The 13,238-nt window shown below is 38.7% G+C and overlaps 5 protein-coding genes across 5 annotated transcripts; 2 read left to right on the forward strand and 3 right to left on the reverse strand.

Annotated features, from left to right (window-relative positions):
• Positions 1 to 510: 510 nt before the first annotated feature.
• PKNH_0939000 (uncharacterized protein) lies at positions 511 to 978 on the reverse strand (the record flags this gene model as incomplete). Its single annotated transcript, XM_002259378.1, has 2 exons — positions 511 to 685; positions 818 to 978. 2 exons carry the CDS (start codon positions 976 to 978, stop codon positions 511 to 513), a joined length of 336 nt encoding a protein of 111 aa, XP_002259414.1.
• Positions 979 to 2,137: 1,159 nt separating this feature from the next.
• Positions 2,138 to 5,138, reverse strand: PKNH_0939100 (conserved protein, unknown function; the record flags this gene model as incomplete). Its single annotated transcript, XM_002259379.1, has 2 exons — positions 2,138 to 2,530; positions 2,673 to 5,138. The coding sequence occupies 2 exons, from the start codon at positions 5,136 to 5,138 to the stop codon at positions 2,138 to 2,140; spliced, it is 2,859 nt and encodes a 952-aa protein (XP_002259415.1).
• Positions 5,139 to 6,639: 1,501 nt separating this feature from the next.
• On the forward strand, positions 6,640 to 8,213 carry PKNH_0939200 (phosphatidylinositol N-acetylglucosaminyltransferase subunit H, putative; the record flags this gene model as incomplete). The annotated part of the gene is made up of 5 exons (XM_039114065.1): positions 6,640 to 6,771; positions 7,078 to 7,177; positions 7,340 to 7,452; positions 7,601 to 7,675; positions 7,875 to 8,213. The coding sequence occupies 5 exons, from the start codon at positions 6,640 to 6,642 to the stop codon at positions 8,211 to 8,213; spliced, it is 759 nt and encodes a 252-aa protein (XP_038969687.1).
• Positions 8,214 to 8,652: 439 nt separating this feature from the next.
• Positions 8,653 to 11,238, forward strand: PKNH_0939300 (conserved Plasmodium protein, unknown function; the record flags this gene model as incomplete). Its single annotated transcript, XM_039114066.1, has 13 exons — positions 8,653 to 8,797; positions 8,928 to 8,978; positions 9,102 to 9,139; positions 9,267 to 9,396; positions 9,519 to 9,614; positions 9,830 to 9,890; positions 10,068 to 10,168; positions 10,382 to 10,458; positions 10,567 to 10,588; positions 10,684 to 10,714; positions 10,855 to 10,910; positions 10,997 to 11,070; positions 11,188 to 11,238. 13 exons carry the CDS (start codon positions 8,653 to 8,655, stop codon positions 11,236 to 11,238), a joined length of 933 nt encoding a protein of 310 aa, XP_038969688.1.
• Positions 11,239 to 11,710: 472 nt separating this feature from the next.
• On the reverse strand, positions 11,711 to 12,487 carry PKNH_0939400 (dolichol-phosphate mannosyltransferase, putative; the record flags this gene model as incomplete). The annotated part of the gene is made up of 1 exon (XM_002259382.1): positions 11,711 to 12,487. One exon carries the CDS (start codon positions 12,485 to 12,487, stop codon positions 11,711 to 11,713), a length of 777 nt encoding a protein of 258 aa, XP_002259418.1.
• Positions 12,488 to 13,238: the final 751 nt, after the last annotated feature.

Consider the following 13,238-nt stretch of genomic DNA (forward strand, 5'->3'; position numbering starts at 1 on the left):
ACATATCCGTTGAACACGTCATGACACGCTTCTTCCAGTTCAATTCCCAATTTTTGTTGGCACATCAGTCGGGTTAATCTACCCTGGTATGAAAAATTGTTCTTCATTTGGGGGGTCCAATTTACATTTCAGGGATACTGTGCCCGTTTTGTTGCTTATGTGCCAGCCGTTTTTTTTTTTTTACAACGGCTGAGGGTACACATGGCGTTTGCACCATTTGGTTATATCCACCTTTGTTACACTCAAGTGAATGGATTTTTTTTTTTTTTTTTTTTTTTTTTTGTAATACGCAAATATGTTTGTGTGTTCTTCAGATGGGGAGCTACCCGTTGAATTAGTTTAACGACGAAAAAAAAAGGAGGCGCGCTGTGCGAACAAGAAAAGCGTGCACAGACACAGACACTCATATGGGCATATACACCCCCCAGAAAACAACAAACGAGGGGAACGATATGGCCGCCCTGAGGGGGACCGGTATTATCGTCATATCGGGAAGTTATCAATTTAAGCTCATTTCGGGACGGGGTTAAGCCACTGTCCACCTTGACCATAGGCCGACGCAACTACCTGCGCCACCTTCCTCTGCTTGTGGTTCATGTACACCATATACCATGCCTTGTACCCTAGGTAGAAAATGAGTCCCATGCCAAAGGGGTTGGCCCACCACCAGTATCTGTACTGGTACCTGCGTTGAAGGGAGGGAGAGAAAAATGTTACACTGCTCAGCGTACGCGAGCACATAATCCAACAAAGTCACATAAGCAGGTGTGTCCTTTGTCAAGTTCATTTTTCTTTTACAGTTCATTTGGTTACTTACACTCTTGCGACCTGCGCTATTTGGTTATTTGTGAACTGGGCAACCCCATTATACACATCTATGATTTGCTTGTTCTTGTAATTTATCCACATTTTTTTCCAGGTTTTGGGGTTTATGCCCCTGCCCATCATGGCGATGTAGCCTTGGATGTGGAACCCCATCTTGTTGATCCCTTTGATTCTACTTGTTTATTTATTTTATTTTATTTTTTTTTTTTTGTCGCTTGGTTAATTCCGCTTCCTTCGATAAGGATACCACAAAGGGGTGGAGTGGCCAGAGATACCCCTTAAAAATGTACACTCATGTAGGAGGTGTATATTTACACGTATGTAACTTCTGATAGGGTATCATCTGATGATTACTTTTTCCCTAAGTTGGATGATCAATTTTGTTGAGAAATCGTTCTTTGCGTTTTCGCTGAGGAGTACACGCTTACATAAAATGTATTTTCCTTATAGCATGAGTGATTTTTACGAAAAATAAAATGAGAAAAAAATGTGAAGTTCAGCTATCAACGGTTGACGCAAAATTGCGCGAAGTGCTGTCATGTACACCCTCTTGCTTGCAGATATGAATTTTTTTTTTTTTTTTTTTTTATGGAACACCTCACAGAGCATAAAACGGGGCGCGTCACTGCATTAATTTTATGATTCCCTCTCATTAAGCCAGTAAATATATTTAGATCTGTAAGGACGGCGAGAGAATGGAAAAATATTACAACTCAGCAAAAACATGGAGTGGTGTTTTTTCTTCCAATGAGTAGTAGCCTTTTTAAAGACTTATTCCGTTAGGATAGTATTCTTGGTGATTATTCTTTAAGAGGAACACATACACAATTTATCACCCTGGCACATGCTATCTGTTTACCCATATGATGAAATACATTTTTTTTTTTTTTTTTTTTTTTATCAAAGCGGAGTTACAGTTAATGTATTTTATTATTTATTTATTTTTTTTTACAAATTTAAGCTGCTCTGAGGACACATATAGGGTTTCTCTCTTCGCTTAAAAAATGATGCTTCTACATACAGATTGGAGGAGTGCAACTGTGTATAGTCGTTCCAACACGACTCATACCATACATAGCATACACATGGTGAGCAGAGTGAACGTCGCGACTTTGCGCAGGGGTGCGCCAAAAAAAAAATAATAATGGAAAAAACAAAAAAAAAAAAAAAAAAAAAAAAAAAAAAAAGAACGAACGAATGAACGAACGAACGAATCATGTCAAGCGGGCTAAATGGAAGAATGGACAAATAAAAAAAATGAAGCGGTGACAGTGCTAAGGGGGGATAGCGGCGGAGAGGCTCGTGAAGGTCACTACGACTGTTGCTCCTGCGTGCGTTCGATGGCTTCCTTCCACAGAGTAGTGTAATTTATGTTCCGCTTAATACAGTGGAGCTGCAATTTCAGCTGAGCCTTCTTTACAACAAATTCTGAGCGCGACTGTATGTTAGCAGATTTGTTGTATTGGTAGCACAGTACGCCCAGTCCTACGACCCATGTGGCTATAGCTTCTTCGTCTTTGGAGAAAAAATCATAAGTCCTTTCCCGGGTGCGCAATGTGAAGCATTTGCAGGGGTGTATTCCATGTGCGTTATTGTAAAATTGGCTTGGTTGTATTTTTTTTTTTTCGAGACTCTTTTTGTTGTGCTTTTCGATTAGCCAATATACGGGTGTGCTCTTGAGTCCGTAGTCTATGGAGATCACGTCCTGCGGGGGGGGTGGAAGTTGTGCAAGATGTGCAAGGTGAGCAGTTAACGGCAGAGCAAACAATACACCTGACTGCGTAGCAATTGGACAATAAACTGATTCACCACCAATGTGCATTCGCTACTGCACCTCGTGGACCAACCTTGATGTCGATGAGCTTCCTTCGCTTGAAGCCTGCTTTCCCCTTAACGTCCCTGGTCCAAGTGATAAAGCGACTGTCCATGATTTTCATAAAAATGGGTACCGGTTTGTGCGTGAAGGAGTGATATTTGCACTTGTGGAGTAACGTACCAGCATTAATTTTTTTGAGTTCTTTAATTATTGGCCTGTCGTTTAATCTTCCTTGTGCAGTAGAAAAGAGTAGCGTTCTTTTCTTCAAATTATTTCTTTGCAAAAGGACAGACATTAATTTATTTCTTAACTCAACAATGTATTTATTAGCAACTTCAACATTGTTAATATTCGTTTCGTACATTTTCAAAATTTGATCATCGAAAATAATTCCCATTTTTTCTTTCTGTTCAGTATGTTCCTTTTCTCTCTGCTTGAAGGTATCGACAATGGAGTTCACCAAATTGACATTTAGCAAACGAATGACATCATCACATATGTTGCCATTGTCTGCTAATTTTTCCTGAATGGTTGAAGAGTTTTCCTTAAAAAAATCAACATAATTTAAAATATTTTCTTCATTGGATTTAAAAATTTCCAGAAGTTTGTTAATAATGTCTACCAAATTTTCTATCTTGGGAATGAAAAAATTGTTGGTGATATCTCCACTTTTACTCATAGTTTTGTACTTATGGTTTATATTATTGTTTTCTTCTTGCAACACTTTATTTTGATTTAGCGCTTCTTCTAACTGGGTACTAACCTCGTTTAGTCTGCATGTTAAGTCTGCATTTTCTGCGTTGGCTTTTTCAAGAGCATTTTTTAAATTGACACATTCTTCCTTTTTTTTATTTAACACGACTTCTTTATCTTCTATGTCTTTTATATACTCATAAATTTGTCCTTGTATTTCTTCATTTTTTTTTTTTAAAAGATTCATTTCTTCTGTTAATTTTAAGCTCTCTTCACTTTTTATTTGCATAATTGCACATAGGTTTTCAATTTTTGTTTGTTTTTCACGATACGCATCTACGTACGAGATGCGATGCTCATCCAGCTCCTGATACATGTTAAAAAGTTTGTTATATTTGGATTCCAAATTTTTTATAATTAATTCGTAATGTTGGATGGTTAAATTATCCCTTTCTTGTGCGTCCATCAGGGTGTAGGTATTATCATGGAGATCCTTAATTTTGTCATTCAGCAATTCCTTCTTCTGTTCCAATATGTGTACCTTTTCTTCTAACAGGGTGGAGAGTTTATTGTTTTTCTTATACTTTAGTTTGGTTCCACTTAGTTTTCCATCGTTGGATATTGGTATGTGTTCATTACTATTAGATTGTAGCGTTGTGGAGGAGAAATTGTCCCTCGCGTTGATTGGGGATGCGCCCGGTAAGAAGGTATGCACGCTTTCGTTTGATGATTTGCAGTGCGAAAAGTTTCGAGTGTGTCTGTGTCTCTTGTTGTTTGCATCGTAACCGATTTCACTCCTCTCGAACTCCACGGGAGTCAAAATCTTCAGACCGTTTGAATTTAAAAAATAGTTGGCGTTGTTTTTTACTTCCCTTGCTTTTACCTTCCTCGTTAATTTTATTTTCCTCTTCTGGTTGGTAGTGTTCATATTCGGAAACGCTTCATCACTATGGCGATTTTCTACGCCTTCTTTATTTTGCACCTCATTGGGTGCGACTAAGCCTGAGCCTTTTACTTCTTCCCTCATTGGAATTTTAAAAAAATTTTCCTCAGTATGTACATGGGGTGAGAAATTATCGTATTCATTCCTTACCCTTTTGCTCATTTTAATGTGGGACGACTTTGGTCCAAAGGAACCCTCCGAGCTTTGGTCACTGATGTGTTCTTCAATTTTGTTGTTCCGATTTTTACGCGTATGATGGTTCTTCTCTTCATACTTCCGTCCAACTGAGTATTCCTCATCTTGGCTATTTTGTTCATAACTCGATCCGTCTCCATATATGTCTATTTCTTTTTTTTTGTTGTTATTTTTTCTAATGTTGGACCGAATATTTTTATGTTCCTCTTCCGATATGTTGTCCCTCGTCAGTACGTTGAAGCTCCTCGTGTGATCTACGCTTCCGCTAAGGTTTATTTTGCTTCTGTTCCTTCGTTCGTTTTTATTCGCATTGTGGTGATCATCATCATGGTAGGCAAGGTGATCGCTACCGGCAGCTTCGCCATCTTCGTCATTATCAACCTCATGTGAGGACACACCATCCAGGAATTGATCTGCTCTCTTACCTGCATTGATGTTCCACCTAGTACTCCTCACTTGGCCCTTACGAATCCGGGAATCGGAAGCTTCCACCCCCAGCGAGTCATCACTTGAGTACTTCCTTTCGGCATCCAATTTCTCAGAAATTAGGAAAGAAGAATTATTATTCTTTAACTTGAGAGACCACTGAATTAATTTCTCTCTCTCCTCCTTCAATTTCAGCAGGGGATCTACCGAGTCTTTCGATTTCTTCGATGGATCGCTCATCCTACTTTCTTTGTCCGAACGGAAAAGGGTAAACAAAAGGGCAATAAAGAGAGCAGTAATAAAAAAAAGGGCTTATCTAATTGGAACTAATGAGCGCGTGTGTGGCTGGGGGGGGTCCTTTCTTATGTAGTTTTGTGACAACGTTGGAGAAAAAACGGATAGGTTGATTATGGAGGGGTGGGCATACGTAAATACAAGGAAAAATAAAAAAGGTTACAAAGTGTTACAAAAAAAAAAAAATAAAAAAAAAAAAAAATAGGTGTGTTAACTCCCCTTTGGAGTGTTGCTCCCCCCCAAATGGTATTAACACATATATATGCGTTCACACACTTGTCCATTTTCCCACTCGGGGGCGTATCCCATGGAAATTCCCGAGGGTATATTTACCAAAGTACCAGTAGGTCTTTATTCACACACTGGCAAAGCCATTCGCCATTTAACTTTACATAAAAATATTCTGTGGATGTACAAAACAAAAGCGTATTAAAAATAAAAAGAAATTTCGTGTAATTTGGCCAAAGTGGGAAGGAAGAAAAGGGGAAAAAAGAAGGGGAGATATAAAATGGCAAAATAATACATTGATGAGATGGATGAGACGGGACAAAGTCAATAAAATAGTGCAACAAAAAAACGCAACAAAAAAACGCAACAAAAAAATGCAACAAAAAAATGCAACAAAACAACCCTTGCGGAAGCAGTCTCTTATTACATACGTCCTATTTCTGCTAGGCATAATTTTTCTAACTCATTTTTTTTCTTCCATTTCCATTTCTCTTTGAAATGGTGCTAAACATGTGTAATGATTTTTTTTTTTTTTTTTAATTTTCCATTTTGGAATACTTTAAAAAAAAAAAAAAAAAAAAATCATTACACATGTTTAGCACCCCGCCCCGGAGCGTTTGATGAGGTCATTTTATTTTGCCAAATCAAACGGGGGAAAAAAAAAAAGTGCCAAAAGGTTTGATTCTCCCGAAGGTGGTACTATTCTGTCAGTCCTATTTAATTTACTGGGCAAAGAAGCATCCACATGACAGTACGTGTTATGCCCCTTTTTGGGTACCCGTTTGGACATTCATTTTGGAACTTGCGCGTGGATACTCCCTGGCAGATGCTCCCTTCTGCGCACATCGCATGGTGCGCGTTTTCCTTCGGCATGTGTTCGACCTACCCACTGGCCCTTGTGCATTCCGTGGGGGAAAAAAAAAGGAACGAAAGAGGAGGCACAAAAACGCCACAAAATTAAATACCAAAAAGGGGAAAAAGCTGAAATGGAAACTTAAGCAGAAGGGGGCACCTTGCCAAAAACGGTATCACCATTTAAAGCGTTCTACTCGCAATGCCAAAACAATTGCAGGAAGAGGAAGAAATGACTACAAAAAAGAAAGAGCTTAATTTGGTGATTATTGGAGGAATCATGTTGAAATTTTTTTTTTTTTCTTTTTCCTCCTCTTCTTTTTTATTTGTCGGATGACTAACTAAAATTAAAAAGAAAAAATGAAAAATGAAAAATGAAATAAGGAAAATTGAGCATAACTATGGCATTGAATACGTTTCAGAACGAAGGGAAAAGAAAAGGGAGGTTCTGTTGGCCATACTAACTTTGACCGCGTACTACCTGTATTGTCTCTACTCGGTATGAAAGTGTGAGTTACACGGATGTGTATACAGATGAGCGCCTGATGAGGGAACAGTTCATCTACCCCCACATACGCATGTTTAGAGCTCAAAAGCGTTGCAATGTCTGGAAAAAATGAAAAGGCACGGAAGGATGGGGCGGGATAATTGGCAGAGTAGTGTACCTCATGGGAGAGAACCCACAAAGGCGAAAGGATAAAAAGATGAAAAAGTGGAGAGTCCTTTGACAACTTTCTCGTTGCATTTGCACAACTAGACACACCCATGCATGCTCAATCTTTTCCGGGCATTACGCCCTTCCTAGGGATACAAGAAGGGATACGTTTCGCTAGACGAATTTCAATTTTTCCTGTTTGTTCTGTACATCTCGTTTATCATAATATACCTGAATAATCATTACATTGGTTAAAATATCCTAAGAGGAAAATATATTTTACACAAAAAGTGGTTGCCAAAGTGGACACATGTGTATGTCACAGCTCGTCGAATAACGTACTATGGAAGTTTTTAATTTTTTCTTTTTTTTTCCTTTTTTTTTTTTCCCCCCCCCCCTTACTTCTCAACAGAAAGGCTATTCCTTGTGAACAACATTGGAATACAAATTGAGAGGAAAAGTTGTTTCCGACATCGGTTAAAATTTATTTGCATAAGTGACATAAAGAACATCTTTATAAACGAGGTAGGAGTTTCTTAAAGAAGGAAATGTATTTAACGTTGTTTCCTCACTGTAGTTACTCTGCGTTCAGCTAATTCATGTGTCCATTTTTTATTTTATTCATATATCTTCCCTGTTCTCCCACTTTTTTTTTTTTTTTTTTTTTTTTAAGGCCATTTACATATTCGAGATTTGCCCCTATTTGTGCATCACGTTGCGGAACAATAAGCTCATCGTCTTGTTTGAGGTAGGAGAAGAGAAGAAATGGACATGGCAATTGAACTGTCTATCGTGTTGCCTATCGGGGTGTCTGTCCATTCTTCACACTCGATGGACCGAACCGATGGGTATAAGTGCCCACAAACGTTCAATGTAGTCAAGAGCGTGAAGATGTGCGTTTGTCCACCTCCCCTCAACTGCCATATTTCTTTTTCCCCCTTTGGCAGAACTTCAACCTAGGAATGAAAAGTCTCGTGTATATATACAGGGACGTGAAAAGAGTAATCGATCGTAGTTATAAGGAGGAGTTTATAGGTGTCAAAGCTGTGGAAGTGAAAGAACAGGAAGAACACGGAAGTAGAGAAGAACAAAATTGTACTGTTCCAAATGAGGTGTGCTCAACAAATAATCCCTCTTCAAGCGAAGAGGAAAATATTTTCAAGCTTTTGAATTTTAGTTCATGCGATAATTACAAAATAAATGATGAAGTTAGGGAAAGGGCAAAAATAAAAACGTACGACATATACATAAATAAAAAATTAGCACTGGACATAATGAATAGTTGACTGTCTTTTTTTTCCTCCTAATTGCTCCCTCCCTTTTTAACTTTTTTTTTTTTTTTTTTTTTTTTTTTTTTTTTTTTTTTTTGATCTCGCTAATGTGACTTTTATTTTCATCGATGATCCTTTCTTTCTGTTGCGAGAGTGTCACTTTTTTTTTTTTTTTCTTTTTTTTTTCAAATTTGTCAACTTTTCCAATTTTGCTTGACACTTTGCCTAACTTTGGTCAATTTTTTTGCCAACCGTGCTTTCCTTTTTTTGCCCCCTTTTAAGAGGAAAGACGCGCTGAGGAGTTCTGAAAGGCAATTGACTTCGTGCATCTGTGCGTTTGACATTTTAGCCCCTCACAAGGGAATTCTACATGCTCCTGCGAAACGGATATACATAAGTGCAAGCTTACACTTATCTCCAGAGGAGCATACCGATTGGCATAGACGCTGACAAAATGGGGGATTACAAAAGGAAAATCCCCGTCTATAACGATTATGAGAAAAAGAAAGATCTGTTAAAATATTCCTTTTTAAAAGATGGAGAGGAGGAACAAAGAGTCGTCCAGAAGAAACACGCAACGGAAGAGGTCCAATTTATTAGTAAGTATCATAAAGGACAAGAAGAACAGAAGAACAAAAAAACAGAAGAACAAAAGAACATCTTTCAAATAGGTGTAAAAATGGGGGACAAGAGAAAACCCATTTTATTTCCTCTACCCTCCTTTTGCAGTAAAGAAAAGGGAAAACATGCGGGATATCCTGATCCACCGGCGGGATTTAAGTTCGTCCATCGCTCAGTCATGCGAATGAATAAGCACGTGGATATTCAAATGAGCAAATGTGTGCATCTGCATAGCTCTCCCCATTATTGTTCATCACTCATTGTGGTAATTTACTCGTCAAGGCAACCGGACGCAGGGGGATGTACTGACTGAGAGGAAGGTACATCCACTATGTGCGCGCTATGTGTGAACAGGTCAGGGACCACTACCAGGGGCCCACTCGAGAGGAAGGACAAATTTACATAGGTATATATTCATATATATACACATTTCCCCTTTTCTTTTAGAACAAACTGAAGGAAGATAACAGCGAGGGGTACTACGCCCACGAGAAGAAGTTCCCCTTCCTCATCGACACGACTGTGAAGAAACCAGATATAACGAGATGCATGCGAGATGTTCTAAATAACATATATGGTGAGGCAGTTATTACGTTGGAAGTACAAATATACACATGTTCGAACACATGTATGAATGTGCATAGGAAGATACACTCGTCACTACGTCCAGATATCTGCATCACCTCCTCACGCATGTAGAGCAGGATGATGTGGAGAAAATTCGATTATCCGATGACATTAAAACCAAGGAGGTTTTGCTTGAAAGGAGGAAGGAACTGTTTCTTCAGGAGCTAAGTATGTCTACTTTATAAGAACACTGTTGCATATACTTCTGTGTAAGCTCCTTTGTGAGTAGCGTGTAGTTAGCTACACTTTTTAAGAGGGAATTGAGTGGAGAGGCTCAGGTTTCCCCCTATCCACGGCGTAGATGCATATTGTATGTATGTAAATGTACATGTGTCAATGCGTATGCTCCTACAGGCCTCCATTTCAACACTCTTCCCCTTCAGGTGGTGGCGAGTTTGTGAACGTCCATGCAGAGCTGTTTTTAGATCCACAGAAGGATTACATGTACGGGAGAAATGAGCATGCAAATTTGTACTCCCGGGGGAAGGATGGGATCACCTGTGAGAGCATTCCCTTAAATGGGGGGAAAAAAAAAAAAAAAAAAAAACGTAACATGACTAGACATACTATATCATAACCTACCATGCAACCACGCGGGATGGTGCAACCTCCCCCTTTCAGTGACGCAGTAAAGAATAAGAACAAAATGTTGACTCTCAAGAATTACGGGTTGGGACAGTCTCCTTCCGATTTTGTTTTTTCCTACCCGCACGTTAAGGCCAGTAAGTATAGACTCCCCTTATTTAACCATCATGGAAATAGTTTTTACGTACATATATGATCATAACGGGGACCAACTTTCCCAGGCCCCAAACATAAGGGTGGAAAAAAAAAATGCTTACACGTGGGCAGATGTATATTAACTGATTCACCACAGAAGTAGTTCCGATTTCACATGGGACACCACATTTTTTCCTTCTGTGAACCCAAAACAGAAGGAAGAGGTGGATATGCCACCGAAATGGTCAAGTCGAACATACTGAAAAACAAAAATGAGGGAATCACAAAAAGGGTAAGTGTGTCGACAAAAATGTATATCTTCCCCATTTCTGTGTCCTCCGATTTTAACCGTACATCATTTTTCTTTTTTCTTTTTTCTTTTTTTTTTAACTTAATGCAGTTAAACGTGTACAATGTAGAAGGTAAGGGGCAAAATTTGCGACTGAGAATAGGTAAAGAGATACCAAAAATAAAAATTGCAACGTAATAACATGTCTCTACTTTTTTCACCCTGAAGATTTATACACAGGAAAAAATCACGAAATGAGGTTACCTGACAATTCGTTCGATGAAACAGTTTCTTTTTTTTTCTTTCTTTCTTTTTTTTTTTTTTTTGCGCTCATGCCGACGTTGGCGTGATGAACTCTACAACACTGTCTTTTTTTTTTTTTTTTTTTACTCCATTTAGAGAACAGGCGGGTTCGCATAGCGGAGACATCACAACGAAGAGCAGTTCATATAAATGTTATATATGTATACAAATGTACACACTATGCCTCCACACACACACACACAATGGATAATCTTTCCCCCCCCCCCTCTTGACAAAGTCTTCTTGATGAAAAACAGACTGAAATATATTAACCACACGCGAAATAGTCACTTCGTGGAAAATTATCTGAAAGTAATTACACCTGCGTGATGGAGGGATATCCATTGGAGACCCCGCATTTAACTACCCATTTTATTTCCCATCTGGAATGACCTCTTACCCCCCCACACACACATCGCTTCACTGAAGGAACGGCCGAGAATTGTTCTGAGGTATAAAGGATTTCAAAAAAGGCTATAATATGGGAAGAAAAAAAAAAAAATAAATTCATATACCTAAATATATACATATATGGACATATATATAAAGATAATAACTTCGGAGTGGCGTCCAGAAGAGCACCTGATCAAACGAGAAGACGAAATAGAGTCCATCCATTTAAGAAATGCAGAGCACAGTTAACACAAAAAAAAAAAAAAAAAGGAGAACAAATTGAGCTACATTTCTTTTTGCCGCATGGGTGAAGGGGCGTGATGGATGCGTCTACGCCCATCTTAAATGTGCCAGCGATGGGGAAGGAAAAAAAAAAAAAAAAAAAAAAGACCACTTAAATTCAATCACTGGTGGAGGTTAACAGTTCGCAAAATGTACACATGGATATTTATTTTCACATTTGTGTTTTTTTTTTTTTTTTTTTTTTAAATGTCACTTGTGGAGGTAGAATACGCTGCGACCATTACATCGTTTCATCGCTCCACCACTCTGTTTCCCGCTAGACGGTCCAGAAGAGCCTCAAAAGGCCAAAGAGGTATTGGAAAATTTCGTTCGACGATAACTTAGACTGACCGAACATGCGGTCGACAAAGACATATCCAACTTCTTCAATTTTCTTGCCCAACTTATTGGCCCGTATGATAACCTCCATTTGGAATACATAACCATGTCCCTGTACGAACTGGATTACTTCCCTAAGAACGTCTGTTCTGTACAGCCTAAATGAACCAGTCAAATCGGTTAAGTTAGTAAATAAAAGAAACTGAGAAAGGAAATTGGCCACTCGACTAATTATAACTCTTTTGAATGTCCACCCTGAGATTCCTCCTTGTTTATTATACCTAGTCCCTGTGACGATGTCACAATTGGTCTCTTTTTGTTTTTTTATAAAGTCGTATATGTACTTAGGATGATGTGATAGATCAGAATCCATAATTATTACAAAATTTCCTGATACAATTTTTAGAGCATCCATGTAAGCAGAACCTAATCCCAGCTTTTTCTTCCTTTCTATGAGTAATAATTTTTCTTCTGTAAATATGGATTGTAATTTTCTGTACACATCAGCTGTTTTGTCTTCACTGTTGTCATCCACAAGGATTATTTCAAAGTCGATATCCTTTTTTTTCAGTTCCTTTATAATCATATATATTACATATGGCAAATTGTCTTTCTCGTTGTACGTTGGTAGGATGATGGAGTATTTCTGTGCTAACGCCATGCTTATGTGGATGCACAGAAAGGGAATCAAGAGGAGCCACATATATTTCAGCATGTTCCGTGTATCGGGGATGATGACAATAAGACTGTTTTACCCTTGTGCAGATGAGCGAGTAGCTGTACTTATTTGCACAATCGTGTTTTACCCGGTTGCTTGAGCATCCTCTATAGAGTATGGTCACTTGAGAACCACTATACAGCAATCGTGGAGAGGTTCTTCACTACTCGAGCGACGAGCCAGTAACAATTTTTTTTCTTCACAAGGTATACCTGTTAATCTCAAACGGAGTCATATGCCTTTTGTCATTTTAATTGTGTGCGGGGGAAATTCACACTGTGTGTATTTTCATTGCCCCCAACCCCCTTTTTCTACTGGAACTGCTTTTTCCCACGCTTCCGAGGTGATAGGGAAATTTGTTAAGGCATAGTCGAGCGGCAAAAATGGAAAACTTTTTTTTTTTTTTTTTTTTTTTTTTATCCCAATAGCACATTTGATTAAGGACTCTGCAAGCCGCACTTTTGTAGCATTGTTCAGTTTGCAGGAAATTTTTTCGCGTTTCCCATTTTGCCGCCTTGCGCTGCTGTGCACCTGGTTCCCACTCCACATTTTCCCCGAATGCTCTGTAACGTTTGGCTACAATCCTTGATCTGTTTAGATCCGTTGAATTGGGTTCCTTCTAATCTGCCCCTTTGATTATTCCCATGTTGCTAATTCAGTTTTTCTACGCCCCCCTTTTTGTTAATATTTGAAAAACCATGAAAGGGACCCAATTCTTCCAAGGCTCATGCCAATGCGTCCCAACAGG

The sequence above is a fragment of the Plasmodium knowlesi genome (assembly GCF_000006355.2).
Source record: "Plasmodium knowlesi strain H genome assembly, chromosome: 9".
Classification (NCBI taxonomy): domain Eukaryota; phylum Apicomplexa; class Aconoidasida; order Haemosporida; family Plasmodiidae; genus Plasmodium; species Plasmodium knowlesi.